Genomic DNA, 17,455 nt, shown 5'->3' with positions numbered 1-17,455 from the left:
AATTGTTGGTTTAAAGAGGGTCGTTGCGCTTTAATAAACAGGGCCTCCCTAATTTTACAGTCGAGATCAGATGAACCTTTGTCTAGAATTTTGAATTTGTTGTTACTGAATTCCTGATCACAAGTGTGACAAATTGCGAGATGTTGTCCAATCGCAGAAGTCTTTGATCTGTGTTCCTTAATCCTGATGGCCAATAATAATAATGGTCATAATATGAGATCTTTCTACGATTGGCAAACCTTAGCAATAGAACATCAGATATCGAAATCCTAAACCAAGTTACTTTTTTGGGATATTGGATGATCTAAGCAAGCAACAGTTCACCCAAACTTGAAATACGACTCCTCGAGCCCGGTGGCCCCGGCCACATCCATTATTATCATCATTCCTTACTGGCTAAGATAAATGTTCCTTTAAATTATTGATAATGGCTATATCACGTTATTGTGATATGTGGGGTAAATATCTTTTTAAACCATTGAGGTGGCGCTAGCGGACGGATTAAAAAATGTCAAACTGGCAATTAATTTGCAAAAAGCAAATATATTGGCATGTCCCTCCAGGTCTTCCATTCAATTCCATATGCCGTGTGTGTAGAGGTGACGTCGCGTCTGTGTTCTATCATGCGGTAACTTCGACAATTCAAATGTTCGGAGATATTTCTATAGATCAATATTTCAATGGTACCGGCCGAGCCCGGTCTGTATGCTGGATGTACTACAGAGGTACGTCGCGTGTGTATCACCTTCCACAAACTTCAGTAAACCCATTCACAATAAGAGACAAACAGCGCGGCTGCCTATTGGTCAATATTGAAATACGCCACCGGTTGACAGTAAGTAGAATCGTTAAGCCAGTCATTCACCTCAGGCTCTTCACACCGTGCAGACACTATGCTGACGTGGATTCTCCTCCTGGCGTTTTTCTTCGCGATGACGCTGCGCTCTACAAGCTGGTTCCTTCATGAGGAACGACGTCTTTATGTTTTACGTGATACTGTTCGTCTCTGTGCTGTCCTGTACTGTTCCGTGTTAATTAATCCGTTCTATTTTGCAGCCTTTAACCCGTTCTGTTTTTCAGGGTCTAATCCGTTATATTTTTCAGGGCCGATTTCTCTGTCGATTTTCGATGTTCTATGGAACAAAACTAATGTCCAAAAGCATCAGCTCTCCTTCGCTGGTCACGTGTGGAGGATGTCAGAAAAAAAGTCGGTCAGGAAATGCTGCCTTCTACACGCCTTCATACGGAACACGAAAACCAGGACGACAACTGCTTCACTTCAACATCTCACTGCAGAGAGTGCTGAGTGATGTCAATGATGGGCATATCTGTTGGATTGCACAGGGTTAAAATGGAGTGGTTATACTGGACTGTCACGCTACTAGTATTCATTGTGTCCTTGTGACCGCTCGGATGAGGGATGATTCTACTGTCACGCTCTTTGTTTCTGGTATTCTGAGTCGGCTGAGGGATGATTCTACTGTCGCGCTCTTTGATTTCTAGTTTGAGTGCTAGTTTTCATTGTGTCCTTGTGACAACCTCGGTCAGAGATGAAGTCTCTTGTCGGCTTGTGAGTGCTGGTTTCATTGTGTCCTTGTGACAACCTCGGTCAGTGGATGAAGTCTCTTGTCACGCTTTTGAGTGCTAGTTGAGATCTTGAATCTCAACCCGGTCAATTTGGTTGTACTGCGCTATTTTAGTGTTGTGCAATCTGATAGGTTTGTCAGTTACTGACGTCGCTTAGGACATCCTGTAGTTAGATGGTGATTTTGAAGCGGTTGTCGTCTTGGTTTTCGCGTTCTGTGTGAGGGCATGTAGAGGGCAGCGAATCCCTGGCTGACTCTTTTTCTGGCATCCTCCGCACATGACCGGCGAAGGACAGCTGGCGCTTTGGGACATTAGTTTTGTTCCGTATCAGGTTTTCATCTCTGTTCTTTTTTTTTCGTTTCAGGACTCCCCCAGAAGACGACGATGCCCCAAGAGGACAGAAGATGACGATACTGAACTCGGCAATCTTGAGAAAGTTAAGTTGATACACATGTAAATTACAATTAGTCAAAGAATTGTGTAACTACAGAATGTTGTTCTTATTCTGATTTCAGGTAAACTTAATCTGAACAGGCCCGGCATGATTAAGAAGATAACGGAGACACCATAGGACGATGAAAAAAGGATGCTCGGCAATTCTAAGAAAGTTAAGTTGATACACATGTCAATTACAATTAATCAAAGGATTGTGTGACTACAGAAATGTCTTTTTTTACTATTTCAGGTAAACTTAATCTGAACTGGCCCATCACCATGATTAAGAAGATGACGGAGACACCATAGGACGATGAAAAAAGGATGCTAAGTTAAGTTGATACACATGTCAATTACAATTAATCAAAGAATTGTGTAATTACAGAATGTCATTCTTTATCTCATTTCAGCTTAACATGAATCTGGAAAGCCTCAGCATGAGATACATTAGCCATCTAGATCCTACCGACCAGAAGAGACCACCGACTACAGCTTGAATTAAACTCATCAACAAGACACCAAGAGACCTTTCGAAACTGAACTTGGCAGTCTTGATAAAAAGCTAAGTTGATTTTTCATTACTGGGTTAGCATCAAGGGCAGGATGTGTATAGCACTGGAGAGAACAGAGACGCTGGTGAAGTTCTCAATTTTCTCAATTTGGCTATAAACTGATTGAAGATTGAAACTCTGTGGCCGGTAGATGGTTATTAATGAGTTGAAATCTAAAACAATCATTGCTCTAATATTACTCGTTAGGTCTCATATGAATATTCTTGGCTGAGTATTGATGTGTAGGCCAGTTAATATTAATCATCAGATTTTTCTTAAGATATGTACGATAAGTATCTTAGGAATATCAAAATATTTTCTAGTATAGATATTTCGCGCCTCAACAATGAAAATATAAATAGGAAAATATTCTAATTGACCAATTACTTAGAAATTAACTATGATTCTAATAAAGTTGGATACCAAATTATTGGTAGATATTTCAGGGCTTACTAAAGTATACATGCAGGCAAAGTTTACTTGTTAAGATGAGACAGTTATAAACTAGTCATACATATATTATTTATCAATTAAACTTGATCGTCGGTTAATAGATTATTTTTGCAAATAATATATTGACACTTTTTTAAAGAATGAGGTACCGGTAATACTTTACACCACATGTTGTGTGCTGTTTTACCATTTTCATTAATGAATTTCTCGGCGAATCAAGTGTCATCATTAACCGACAATAAAGTTAATTTGATAATAGGAATATTGTTTAGCTGACAATTAAAATCTAGGTAATTACTAGGATATAGGCAGTCAAATTGCCAAAACAAACTATAGCTAAAACTATAGCTATATAGCTCAATAATCAACCGATTGTTTAAATATCTAACATAAAGATGAATTAAAATGATCTGAAATTATTCTAGTATAGACATCAGACCTCACCTATATTGTTTAATTTTCATGTAACGGTCCGCACGGCTGATCTTATATCCAGCCTCATATTCTATTGTCACTAGTCTTAATCAGTGGTGTATTAATGTTGCTGAACTACTATTAATTATTGTGGTTTTAAGCCGCAATCAATTTCGATGAATTTTTTCCCCTACAAAAAACATGGCAGCCCGTATAATTCAAATTAACGTGTAAATTATAATCAATGCTTGTTAGTATGGTCTGCCTCAAAGGATGTTCTTTTTTCTTATTTCAGCTTAACTCTATCCTGGAAATAATGGTCTTCGATTGGTAAACGACAACCAAAAGTAGACGACTACTGATGCCGATGAAAACTGCAGATGTCCAGATGAGAAGTTGTTGAGCCAGCAGCGGCGAGTTACCACCCAATGATGGATATCTTCAACAAGATGGTGGATTTCTACAAACATTATGATTCAGGAGCAACAGTAGCGGATCTTATAAACACTCGAGGAGCAGCATGGACAATAGCGCATCTTAAAAACACTGATCAAGGAGCAGCAGAGACAATAGTGTATCTTATAAACACTTGAGGTGCAGCTAGTGAATCATTTAAAAACACTCGGGGAGCAGCTAGTGCCTCTTAAAAACCATTGATGAGCAGCTAGGGAATTGTATAAACACCGACTCAGGAGCAGCTAGTGAATCTTATAAACACTAAGGAGCAACAGAGACAATAATGGACTTCAAAGTATAGTAAAGTAATGATTTATTTTACACTTCACACTTGTACAAACTGGTCTAGTCAGAAATGTAGCTCACAAAATCTACCAGATTAGTCTACTTGTAGTGGTAGATCAGAGTATGAATTATCTAATGAAATTTAAGTTAGGATAATAAGGGGCCTGTGGTCTTAGAAGGAACTATCTACGTTTGAATATTTCAATAAAATCGCATCCAAATACTTTATATTGATTGGGTGAACTGTTTTCGAGAAGACTGATGAATTTGTATACAGTCATTCTGTTTTATAATCTGAATGAAAGTTCCTTCTTAGTTTCATCTTCGCTGCATGATCTTGATCTTTGTTCCCAGATAGATTAGTCGGGTTGGTGACGCTGTTTAGATGATCGCATCCACCGCCTGGTTTAGACTCATAGGTTGGTTGAGTTGCACCTTAACTGAGATATAATATCAACATGATATTGTGAACTTAAGTTCAAATAATTTTTATACTTAGTTGAGCATAGCTTTGAATGATTTGTGATAATGACATATAAATCTGTTCTCCAGTTCAGCCTGCCATGATTGGATGAATTGGTTTTTGCAGTCTTTAAATAAAAAAAGTTGATATGTGTAGTATTCTTGTTTTGGACTTCAATGATGTTTTAGAGATCAGTACTAAACTTTATGGGTTTCATATATCAATCAACGTATTTTGTCAATAAGGTTCTTCATTCATAGAATAACCTTCTCCAAGTATGCCAACAACTTGTGATCTTTTGTTATCATTAAAGCATTCTATCAACTCAGTTACTCAGTTAGTAATAAACGAAACAAATAATCATAGACCTAAACTAAATCGAGAATGTTATAACTATTGATTGTTTTAGGGGTACTCTGTTGAATAAAATGTGATTGGTACAATTTACACGAATGTAAAACAGTTATAAACTTGAATTACTGATATCATTGTTGATTATTTATTGAAAGTATAATTATTTAATGTTTTCTAAAGCTGGAAGAAAAAATGTCAGAATAATATTTCAAGTGAAGTGATAATGTCTGTAAAATGTTAATTAGGACAATGCAATTAGGAAAAATTATAGTGAATTCGTAGGTTTTATCGCTAGTTTAATGCTTTTATGTTGAACTGTTCTTTTTTGCAATACAGTTCACGTGTTTGTTCTTCATGAGGAACTTATACGATAAATTCTTTGAGTATAATACCTGTCATTTAGCGACATACATGTTCATCATTATGTTATTACTCTTCAATTGTTAATAGTTTAGTTTGTAGCAACTTTTTCACCGTTGTATAGAATTCAGTGGTTCATGTGATAGCGATTTAATTAAGGTCCTATCGTAGAATAGAGTAGAGTTTGATAAATGAGGATATATGAACATTAGTAAATTGTCTTAGTTTATAGTTTATACGTCCATTATGGTTGGTCATTTTTGAAATACAGTCATCGTAGTTGAGGAACTTACATTATTATTCCTTAAGCACGTTATCTGGCATTTTCTATAATTGTTGTGTGAAAATAAATATGATTCACGTTAAAACCTTCAATCGTTTCGTGAAGTTTTTGGGCTTGGCCCTGCTTTGTTTATTATTTCATCGTTGTTTCTACCATGAGTATAATATTGACTTTTATCGCTTGTGGTGGCTCTTTCTCATATTCGAGAAGTTTGAATTGGTCAGTGTAGTCGATTTATGAATTAACAATGGTGAATCCTTTTTAGTCTGACACTAAACGCGGTATATCGTTCTCATGTTTGAGAAGTTTGAATTGGTCAGTGCTGGTCTATTTATGAACTTATTAAAGAAATTTGTGGTTTAGATAGAACAGCGATCAGTGATTGGCTGACTTGACCATCTTGTCACACCCCGAGCAATTTAAAATGACTTGATATATTATGGCTGCTGACTAGCTTTATCTCCCGATAGCTGTCATCATAAAGCAATTCTGTTGCAATAAAAAGCGATAAAGATCGTAATAGATCCCCGAAAAGTGGATGTATTAGGATCGTAGCTATATCGGCATGATTGTTTTACAGAGCGAGTAGTCTGCGTGTGGGCGCACTCTTATTAGGCACCGGCCTTTATTTGGAATAGTAACCACCCTTAGAAATTCCTGGAGGTCTATTGTTCGAATTTTGTGTCCAAGTAATGACTGCATGATTCTTTTTTCATCTGTAATAATTTTCCTCTTAGAATAAATAATTGTCCTTGAAAATGCCTGGTAGGGTTGTGGTGTACCAGTATAGAAGTTTGCAGCAGCCCACATTGTACTAGAATTCCCTAACATGAAAAAACCAAAACTGATATTATTTTAGATAAAATATTGACTACATTATCTTTTATTGTCGTTTCAAAACAAGAGTACAAGATTTCATATATATGTGGTGTAATAATTCATCAAACAACCACATTCAAACCAAAGGTGTTTCATACCTTTCACAATATTCACTATCATGCCGATTAATGATGACTTATCACAGAATTGAATGCCGAGTGGAATTATCCACCAAGTGGAACAGCTTCTCCACATTCATTGTTATTATCTTATTATCACATGAAATTAATAAAATCTGGAAAATAAATAGGTACCTATTTTTACAAAGCTTTCATATCAAGATGTCGTTTATACAAAAAGATTTTGTTTGTTCTAATGAGAAAAGTTTTTGCGAAGATGTTATTTTATACATAGCACATATATTCGTCTTTAAATATATCACAAAATGTTGTAAAATCCGATTTAAGAAATCGAGAATCAGAGCACATTTGAGATTATAGAATCACCGGTAGTTATACAAATAACCACTAACACGGTTAGTATTAGAGTTAAAAATTTGAAATGCGATTTCTATAATTGTTTGAACCATTTCAGTGCACACCAATTAATACCAGAAAGTGCTGGAGATGATGTTAAAATTTATTTTAAAAATCCACCTGTGTGTTGAATAACAGGAATACCGCTTAAGTGCATCTACACCGCGGTGCAGTGTATCGTTATTAGTTACTAATATTTCACTATGTTAAACAAATGCTGCCATCTACAGATAATAATTACATAAATACACCGTGATGTGGTGTACTAGCAAATGTCAGACACTGATTCTATACACTGCACTGCGGTGTAGACGCACTGTAAGGGTTAAATAGTGAAAATAAGTTCATTTAAAACCCTCAAGTCTTATTTCACAAACCTCGAACCGGCTCCTAAGTGTTATGTATACACCATAAGACTTTCGGTAAATACAACGTAAAATTTCTGTCTCCATTATATGGTAGTCGACAACATCAAACACGAGAAGAATAGCAACAGCACTACAAAGGAGTGAGTGTCGTCTATTCATTCTGTTTGGAACGGTTGCATTCACGTGACGAACATCCAGTAAATACCGTACACAGTTTTCACGTCTGCGCAAAGGTCTCAAATCAGTTGCTCACTTCTTCCAGTTCTCCATTTTCACACGGAACTGAAGATAAACCAAATGGAAAATGTCATGGATCTGTATTTAACGAACATTTGAGCAACTCCCCAGTCATTGGACAGGTTTTGTTTGTTTTGTCTGCTTTGTTCATGTAACTTAAGTCACCACCAGTGCAGTATTGGACAGGACCAGATCAACAAGTATGAGAATTTTCTTAGAAACATTTTAAAAATTCAACCTAAGCTTTGGATTCATGGCAAAAATGTTCTTATATCTTATACCCTATATATATGATTCCTTGTGGCACCAAATTTGAGTCACTCATACCTTCGGGATGTGCGGCTTCTTTGCGTTTCAACATCTCCTCAACGACTGACCACAAACAATTCTCTTTCGGGAATTCATTATCGACTAGATTCACTAAGTAATATCTGTCAAGGATATCCATAATAACACCGTGAGACTCCGAGTTCGGTTCATATAACTTCGCCCATTGTTCTCTCCATAAACCAAATGCTTCATCCTACAAATATATGATTTGTTTTGGAATAAATTGAAGCGAACAATTTTAAATGGACAAATCGCCTTGAGTGGGTTTAAATTTTGACAGAAATCTATCTTATTCATAACCTTCACCAGAAATCATATGATTCGTGGCTAATGAGACAAAATTTTAAAAAGTGGATCCAGTCCGACAGTTGTGAGTTCAGATTTGACTCATTGAAAGTAGACTAATTCTAACTGAGTGAGTTAACTATCTCATTCCCGTGGAACTCGATCCTGAACTCTAACTCACAACTGTGGAACTGTAGACTCAAATCTGAACTCAGATTTTTGGCTCTCGGCCCTGGAACCAGAGTGGAATCGGAATTAAGATATTTTACCTTCCATGTTCGGAATGAGACCGGGTCTACAACGGTTGGCTGCACGATTTCTTTGCCTGGAAAAACTCCCCACGTTACAGCAACGGGTCGCAGCTCATCACAGTTTGTGTAATCTACTTCTCCCTGTAAGAGAAATTTAATCATTCAATTTACAAGAAATGAAAAATGACTTGAATACGTGAAATGAATAGTGATACAATAGATGCCTCCTTATTCAGTACCAGTAACCCCCCTCAAGTTTTAGGTGAATTTCGAAATAAATTTTATTTGGAAAAACTTTCTATTTCGCTGGTTGAAATATTTACAACAGTCCCAAAGCTACAAAATATTCTCATTACAAATGAAATAAAGCTTTGACAAACTGAATTGAATAGAAAACTTACACATTTACAGACAATGTGATAATTGACTCTCTGCTCGTATTCTGGCAAAGCGAGAACCTCTTTCAGGTAGGTGATATTCTGCTTGGACGTAAAGAATTCTAGGTACGCTTTCTGAAAGACGTAGCCACCGGGGCTTCCCCAGCCGTGCACGGGATCCGTTGACGGGCAACAGTTTACAGACGGCTGCGAGTTGATTGTTAGAACTCCGCGTTTGTTCAACCATCCGAGTCTATCTACGATTTTATTCGTTTCCGGGGCGATTTCATCATCGTGCCACGGAATACGCTTCACCTGGAATCAAAAAATATCGAACTTCAGATTAAATTCTATAAAAATTGGCCTCCAGTACTGAGCAATGGGTGAGTAAACAGTTCCGACTACCAGGATCAAGTTCCACAGTTGTAAGTCAGAGTAACTCTCGGTTAAAATAAGTTCAATTCAAGGAGTTAACTCTTGAGTCAAATAACCTTAATAACACTGTGTCAGAACTGTGTCCTGGGTATTAAACACTGGAATGAGTTTCCTGGTTAATTAGAGATTCAAGTTGAACCCCGTATTAAGTATAGTTCTGCAGTTTGTAAGGTTGCGCTCGCCTCAGTTTTAAATAAGTTTTTTTTTCAAATTAAAAAAATTTTCATTCTGAACTGTGGAACTAGATCAATGTAGTATGCTAATTTGTTGTTGTTTGTCTTTACCTTGACGCCTTTAGAATTCGGGGTTCCCGTTATGTACTGATAGAACACATCCCACACGTCCCGTTCGGTCGTCAAATTCTCGCCCCACATTTTCAAACGTTGTTCTTTCGACGATTTACTTTGTAAATAGAACAGATAATAATCGTGTAGGTCACCGAACGCTGGATTCGAGGAATCACCCCACCGTCCGTTCGGGAATTCCTCCCAGTGATTCGTACGGTGCACGTAACTCTTCGGGCGAACGCCCCAGAATATCGGGCGCACATCCTCGCCCGTGCGCAGATGATGTGCCGTCTGTTTCCACGGTAACGACCGATTTATCTCCGGGTTCCACAGTCCGATTTGTTTTAATATGGTAACCGTTGCGACGTCTCTGTTCAGCGTATAGAAATGAATTCCGTTGAAGTTTTGTTGCAGGAGGTCGCGACACATTTTAACGGAGAGATCGATACCGAGGTTACGGATAGCTTCATCGTTGTCTTTTATTGGTTCTATGGCGTCAATGATCTCCTGCGGCACTTGGAGTTTCGATAGTTTTACGATATGTCTCAACGATTGATAACCCTGTAAAAAAATTATACCCGTGATAAGAATGATACAAATATCACGATTGGTAGAACACTATATCCGTGTTGACGCGATGAGGAGAGAATCCCACAATGATAATAATAAGTCCGAAAATGAAACTTCGAGATAGTAGTTTATTTCAACGTTTCGACTATATCCTAATAGTCATCTTCATTATTCCTGAAGATCTCGAAGTTTCATTTTCGGACTTTTTATTATCATTGTGGGATTCTCTCCTCAATACAAATATAGCTGCTTTGCAGCTATATATGTTTTCTGATAATGATGATTTATTTTCTTTTATAAGGATAATCATTGCATTTGACAGTTATCATAATCAAGGTATTATTAACCACTCTTTAAGCTATCAATGGCTTTGAAACTATAACCATTAACTCCATGGTTGAGAGAAATCTACAACATCAATTCAAACAACTTTTGCTTATCTGTATTGGCAATACACCAGGACCAATGGAACACCTGTATTGGCAATACGCCAGGAATGATCAAACAAGTAATGGCGCTTACCTGTATTGGCAATACGCCAGGAATGATCGGACACGTAATTCCCGCTTTTCGACAAACATCGACGAATTTGATGAAAGTTTTTGTTTCGAAAAACAGTTGAGTGATGATGAAATCAGCTCCGGCATCGCATTTCGTCTTTAAATGTTTGATATCGTCTTCGAATGAGTCGCAGTCCGGGTGACCGGTCGGGTAACCTGAAAATAAGGAAAGTTAATTTAATTCTAAATTCTGAAGTACGGTGAATAATGAAAGATTTAAAAATACGTTCTAATTCTAGTTTGATACGAGTTGAATGTGATAGTTGGTAAAACATGATAGTTTGATATGGGATAAATGTGATAGTTTTGGTAAAATATGAATTATATGGGTAGTAAGTTAGGTAAAATATGATGATAGTTTGATGTGTAAATTTGAGTTTGATACGGGTAAATGTGATAGTTTGATATGGGTAAAATATGAGTTTGATATGTGTAAATGTGATATTTGTAAAATGATGTGCATTAGTTTTGGATGTGTATCAACGATATTGTCGGATTTGAAGCATCAAATATGATATTTCAACGGGCATATTTTACAATTTTGCAATAGAAACTACTTTTGCACAACGTTGAGTACTGTATAGAAATGAAGGAAGGCGTGGATGTTTGTGAAATCTATATAACTTTAGATATAGTTTCAATAATCAGTGAGCTGTAATTGAGAGTATAGTCTGATTGGTCGACGCTATGGCTGCAACTTCACTTCTTGAGAATCGCTCAAACACCACTAATTTCTATACTGGCATCGTACTGGTTGCAACTACGATAAACGGAACCTATCTCTGGTTCTTCCTGTTATTCACCAGTCTTTGTTTTATTCTCGGATTCACCGGTAATCTGCTCATCGTGATAGTTATGCTGCGACGTAAACTATGGCGACGTTCTTTCAGTCGTATGTTCGTTCAACTAGCCGTCTGCGACACTTTGGTTCTCTTCATTCATTCGATGAAATACATCAACGTTATATCTTATACATTTCACGGCAGGAAATTACTGATCAAACCGTCAACACGAGTTCAATGTATATGTTTTGAGTATTTTATTGCATTGTGCCTCTCGAGCAGTCCGTGGACGCTGGTCCTCGTAGCTACCGAGCGAATGTGCGTCGTTTGTTTTCCGTTTAGAGGTCCTCGTTTTTGGAGCCCGAATACAGCTTCTGAACTTTGTTTCTCCGTAATCTGCTTCCTATCGTTGAGCTTTAGTTTTTTATTTGTAACCATTGATATTAGTGACAACGGTTGTAGCTATAAGAATGTGCCCACATTTGTGAAGTCTTTTGTCATCTCTATTGGTCCGTTCACTTCGTTAACCGTTATGTCCGCGATAACTTCGATTACTTTAAGGAAAAAAAGCAAATCGGACGCAACTCAAGCATCGAAATACTCGAACCAGGTAACCGTGTTGGTTCTGTTACTATGCGCCTTCTTCATGGTTACAACATTCCCGACGTTCATCCTCAGTCCTTTTATCTGGACAAATCCAGAATTGAAAAATATTTTCGCTGTTTTCACTGATATTTTGATGATAAATTATTCATTTAATCTCTACTTGTATCTGATGACGGGAAAAGAAATCAGAAACGAATTACGGAATTTGATCTTCGAAAAGAAACCGTTGTACTGGCGAGAAAATATTGCTGTATCCTAAATCTAAAAGCTGTTCATCTCTGACAACTGGTAGCAAGTTGGTCATTTCAAAGTTATTCTGGTTTGCATCGGGCTTTAGAATCTAAATACAGTCAAGGAGTGGGTTCAGTTTACTTAGAATCTTGAAGGGATTTGAAGGATAAAATAGGTGAATTTTTAGGGCAATTTCCTATTTGTCCTCTCAAAGTTTTAAGTTAGTTTTTAGAAGGGAAATTAATAATAAGTCAAATACAAAAAAGAAATTAAGATTCATCAGTAAAACATTCTACAGGCATTTTTTGTTCCACTATTTTGTATCCGTCCTGTGAATTTTTCATTTCTCCATTCTCTCATTTTCCATGAAGAACTACAGGGCTGTAACTAGCATTTGAATTTTATTTTATTTTTGGTGGGGGGGGGGGCAGAGGAACCTTAAAAAGGGCAGATATTACAACAATAATATTTGCAAAAGGACTTCTTTTTCCAAAATTGTTCAGTCTTGTCAGTTCCCCTCGCTAAATAAAGCCGCGTACCAAGGTACAAAATACGCACCTTGACTACGTAACAAAAATGGTTAAAATTGGCACCGTTTTTATCAGTCACATTTTTTATATCTGATAAAGAATCTGGGACGTCACTTATGCAGAAACAATTGCGCAGTAAATGAACCATGATTGATGGTTCTTTAACCTTTAAAATCTTATCGATCATAAAACGGGTTCTACTTCGATCGAGCACCATGTACTCTGTACAGACGCTTCAGACTAAAACACTTCACACGCGTCAACAAACTGAACTCTCGGGTCCAAAGTCTGACAATCGATTTCAAAAATAAATAGGTCCGGTAATTTTCCGATGAATCGTTACGTACCTGCGACGCAGATGACGAAATAGTCTCCAAATTCTTTTCTGATGTGACGAACTAAATCAGTCGCGTAATTAAAACCGCCTTCTTGAGTCTTCCACACACCGTCATCATCCGGAGGATCTGACGAGAAAAAACAATTTCTTTCAATCATCTTTTTGATTTGCAACCAATTTTTGCAGAGACAAGTTAAATTTCAAATTAAAGAAAAACCCACAATTAGAAAAAAAATCATGCAAGTTTCATCCAAAATTCCCCAATATTTCCAATCATATTCCTTTCGATCCTTGACCAATCATTCCCTGATTAGATTATCAGATATTCTCAGTGGGAGCTGTTCCTTGTGCCACTAATCACCAGCAAGAATAGCAAGACACCAAAAATTCCCAAATTTTCTCTCCATGGAAAATTAAATCCGCAATTCCCTTCTGTAAGAATCCTGAGTGACTCAATTCTACAAGCCTTATTCGGAACTCTGTTGCGAAACTTTTTGTCAGTTTTTTTTTCGGTAAGAGCAACAAGCCCAAATTCATTCAAGGTATTATTACAAAAACAGTACAAAAGGCAATTGTCACAGATTATGTAATTAAATACAAGTTGGAACTGGAAAAATATTTCTGTGAATTGAATCAAAAATCCTGTGAGAGAGATTACCAGGGTATTAACAAGTTCTAACGTTTCTAATTTCATTGTAGACTGAATGTATTAAATTGTTAATAATTCAGACAATTTATTAATTGTGTTTAATTGTGCTTACACAATCTACACCAATCAGCCACACAAGCTCGCACCCAAAACAACACAAACTCAATCAGCTCATATGGATGTATAATCTAGTTTATATGTCCATGATCAGCTTAAGTCGAACTACAGGCCTTCCAGAAGTTATTACAATGAACTTGGAATTCTGCTTCAAGTTGGAACAATTTCATTCTAAAACCAATCTAACAATTTAAAGACCAGTCTAAACTCATTTAGGTTCCATAACCAATGTAACAACTTAAGACCAAACTTTGAAATACAGTAAAAGTCCTTTACATTGGTAACGCCACTTTTGGGACCAGTGAAAATATGGCATTAAAACGAATTTAGGGTTATAAAGAATTCGATTTTACGTATTTTATATATCTTATAATTTATAATATTTTATAATCGATAGTATTTCGATTGAATTGGAGTTTTTTGAGCTTATATATATTCTCTCAAAAATGTTGGCGTTTGCATTAAAAACAATGGCAGCGAACTTTGACTGTATCATCAATTGTGGAATTATGTTAGTGAATTTTACCGACCTCCTCTCAGAGCCAGGATGTTTCGAATTCCCAACGATTTCGCTTTCTCCAGATTAGCGGTGACCTCCTGCGGAGTCGAGCCAACGCACGTCATGTGAAGCATGGTTTCGATGCCGCTGTAATTCAACATGGCGTTAGCGATCATCGTCGAGCTGGTCGGTTTACTCGAGCTCGGGTCGCCGGCCGGGTGCCACGTCACGTCGCAGAATAACGGTGATCCCTCCGCAAACCGATCAAACCTTCAAAATAATCATCAGTTTTTGACAAATTTCTCAAATTCGATTCATATTTTTTCGAAATAAAAAAAAACCTAGTTTTTCAAGTTAATATTTTTCTTTTTTTAATTTTTGTTCGATTTTTTTAGATCTCAATTTTCAAGGCATTTCTTTTTCATTAAGTTTTCCTACAACTTTCATGTTTTTTCTTAAATTGCGCTGTATCAATCAAATTCATAATTTCTTCGGCTTAATAAAAGAACTCGAATAGCGACACATGACCATTGCAATCACAGGAATACATTTCAAATCTTATTAACCTAATTAAGATTTTCCTTCTTAAGACATTTCTAAGTTAACTTTATCGTTTCATTTAACAATTTACAATTGAATTTTTGAATTAAATCATTTCTTTATCTCAATTATCGATAGTTTCCAAAAAGGACTCTGTCCATTCGAATTTTCTAAAACATGTCAAAATAAAAATTGTAAAAAAAAAGAATATTCAAAAAAATTTTCAACAATTCATCCAGAGTTAAAATATTTCTCAACATTGAAAATGAACGTGTATTGTAATTCAAACTCACAAATGTGCAACAGGATCCACATTTCTAATTGCAGTCCTATAAAAACCTCTTACTATTTTATTCATTTTAAAAATTTTGACAGGTGTAAATCAATTACTATTTTTTGACAGATGAGATGTTAATTCAAATTTCGGCGGATTTATCAATTTATACCAGGGCCTTACCTCGAAACTAAATTCACTGCACCATTTCCAGTCCGCGGAGGAAAGAATTCACAAGAGAAGAAATTATCGCCGGATGAAATTCGGCTATTGATGCGGTCTATCAGAGGCCGATACCTCGATTCGATCATATTAGCGCTCAGTTTTCTCGGGCGCTCTCCAATAAAAGAATCGTTAGACGAAGATTCGCTGGACGACCGTCTGACGGCGTTTTTTCGCTGCTCTAATGCTTCGGGCTTCATTGTGTTTCACTTTCAATTTACTTTGAAAAGGAAAAGAATCTGATCTGTCAAAACCGTAAACACAAACCGGAAATACACGTGCTTAATTGTTTTACAGTAAACAAACCGGTCGATGCAGGCAGTTATCGCGCATCCGGCTTCAAACGAAGAAAGTATTCAAAAATCTGTCGAGTTACCTTTTGAAATAAAACCAGTATATATTTAATTCGATCCGTAAACGTCAAATGTTACTCGTAACTGTTACCGGACGGTGTTCGCTCTACGATTGTTAATGATTGAAGAGATCGTTCTGGTAGCCATCAGGGTATTTATAGGCTATCGAGCCAATGAGAAACCATGACGAGCGACCAATCAGCCAATGAGAAACCATGCGCTACTCGTGCACCTGCGACCAATCAGCGTTCAGCCGGTGCGCGTGTCGATCACATGATACAAACATGGTGATTGTCAAATTCGGTAGCGATCTAGGGTCCTCTCATTTTTGTGACGATTTTTATCGTTTTTTCCTGTACTTTAAACAGCTATATTGACAACAGTTCCAATTGATTTCATGCTATACGTCATATTGAATTCAGACGTATCGATTGCATTCATTGTCATCAAACTTCCGCGAAAGAAGTGTTTTCCGCGAAATATTCCAAGAAAGTCCCAATAATTTCAAACGCTAAATAAATTATATTGCGGTCATTTTCACGGATTCGACGCCGGAATCGGAGTTCATGGTTTGAAACTAACGTTTAAGAACTTTTCAAATAACAAGTTTATCAAATGATGATTTCTTCACTCACTGACCTTTGTCTCTGAGGATTTTTGCCTGGACACAACAAAAAAAAAGGCTGAGCTCAGTTCACTCGGTCTCGGTCCAGCCAGGTATGTGTGTCCCAACGCTTGTCGTTAAACAATCATGCTTGTGAAAATACGGCGTTCCTGAAATTAAACCCAGGTCTAGGTTCCGGACTTAGGCGCTGGGCCTGGGTTGGCCTGTTCTGTGGTCGGTAAAGTACACAGGCTAAAACTTTTTTGAGTTTGTGTCAATGTGGACTGGGGGTAGAGCTTTGAATTTGTTCATTATTTTAGGTATACTAATATACTTGAGGCAGAGCTTTGAACTTGGGACCTCCAGCTCAGTGATAAGTGCGCCCGGGCCCACACTCCCTTGCATTTTGGTATAGACCCGGGACTTAGTTATTAGGCCTATACTAACAAGTAGATTATCCTTCGATCAGATGCTATTTTAGTTGAATGACTCTACTTTGATTAGTTGAGTCATTCTTATTTCAAGTTCTAGCGCTCATTGACTTTGATACTGTAGTTCGCCTTTAGACTATAAGCCTCGATCCTATATACTGACCTCATTTTGTAATATCCAGTTGTACACTATCATTAAGCAGCACTTTCTAATAAAACCTGATAGACACACACACACACACACACACACTACTTGTGGACTATAAACTAATATTGTGGATTCCTTGAAAAATCATAATTCAAGTAAGTCAAATATATTTTATGGTCTAATTTATTTATCAGAATTGACTTCCTCCATTTAATTCGAAGCGTTAATTACAACGTTTTCAGTAGTCTGTATGTACTGTTTTTCTTAAACATATTTTGTGACAGGTATAAAAACCCAAATTTTGAAAGAAAATTATCCTTGTAATTCATTCACTGTAGTTTAGAGGCATCAGTTGCATAGTCATGGCACAGTCATAGTCATTAGATTTAAGACCAGTATTTGACCACCTTAGTTCTATTGCTAATATAACAACTTA

General features: G+C 36.9%; 2 protein-coding genes across 2 annotated transcripts in view; one reads left to right on the top strand and one right to left on the bottom strand.

The window, feature by feature from the left end:
• Window positions 1-6,515: 6,515 nt before the first annotated feature.
• LOC141908114 (methylenetetrahydrofolate reductase (NADPH)-like) lies at window positions 6,516-15,955 on the bottom strand. Its single transcript, XM_074797960.1, has 10 exons — window positions 15,860-15,955; window positions 15,445-15,703; window positions 14,479-14,717; window positions 13,193-13,309; window positions 10,659-10,852; window positions 9,564-10,127; window positions 8,869-9,159; window positions 8,486-8,608; window positions 7,929-8,124; window positions 6,516-7,646 (listed from the first exon to the last, which is right to left on the bottom strand). The coding sequence occupies exons 2-10, from the start codon at window positions 15,681-15,683 to the stop codon at window positions 7,606-7,608; spliced, it is 2,004 nt and encodes a 667-aa protein (XP_074654061.1). The 5' UTR covers window positions 15,684-15,703; window positions 15,860-15,955; the 3' UTR covers window positions 6,516-7,605.
• A 1,137-nt stretch (window positions 15,956-17,092) lies between these two features.
• The window catches only part of LOC141908215 (ATP-dependent translocase ABCB1-like), a 28,345-nt gene continuing 27,982 nt past the window's right edge, over window positions 17,093-17,455 (top strand). Inside the window, exon 1 of the mRNA XM_074798140.1 lies at window positions 17,093-17,174. The gene's annotated coding sequence lies outside the window, so the exon portion shown is untranslated. The remainder of the gene's footprint in view (window positions 17,175-17,455) is intronic.

The sequence above is a fragment of the Tubulanus polymorphus genome, chromosome 7 (genome assembly GCF_964204645.1).
Source record: "Tubulanus polymorphus chromosome 7, tnTubPoly1.2, whole genome shotgun sequence".
Lineage (NCBI taxonomy): Eukaryota > Metazoa > Nemertea > Palaeonemertea > Tubulaniformes > Tubulanidae > Tubulanus > Tubulanus polymorphus.
Note: the sequence above shows the minus strand (reverse complement) of the source record. Positions and strands in the feature narration are given on the sequence as shown.

What these genes read in the sequence shown, in the direction of transcription:
- LOC141908114 (XM_074797960.1), bottom strand. Translation starts at nt 15,683, where the DNA reads ATGAAGCCCGAAGCATTAGAGCAGCGAAAAAACGCCGTCAGACGGTCG. An exon ending in GCAGTGAATTTAGTTTCGAG is followed by an intron (nt 14,718 to 15,444) that starts GTAAGGCCCTGG and finishes ATTATTTTGAAG; the next exon opens with GTTTGATCGGTTTGCGGAGG. An exon ending in CTGGCGTATTGCCAATACAG is followed by an intron (nt 10,128 to 10,658) that starts GTAAGCGCCATT and finishes ATTTTTTTACAG; the next exon opens with GGTTATCAATCGTTGAGACA.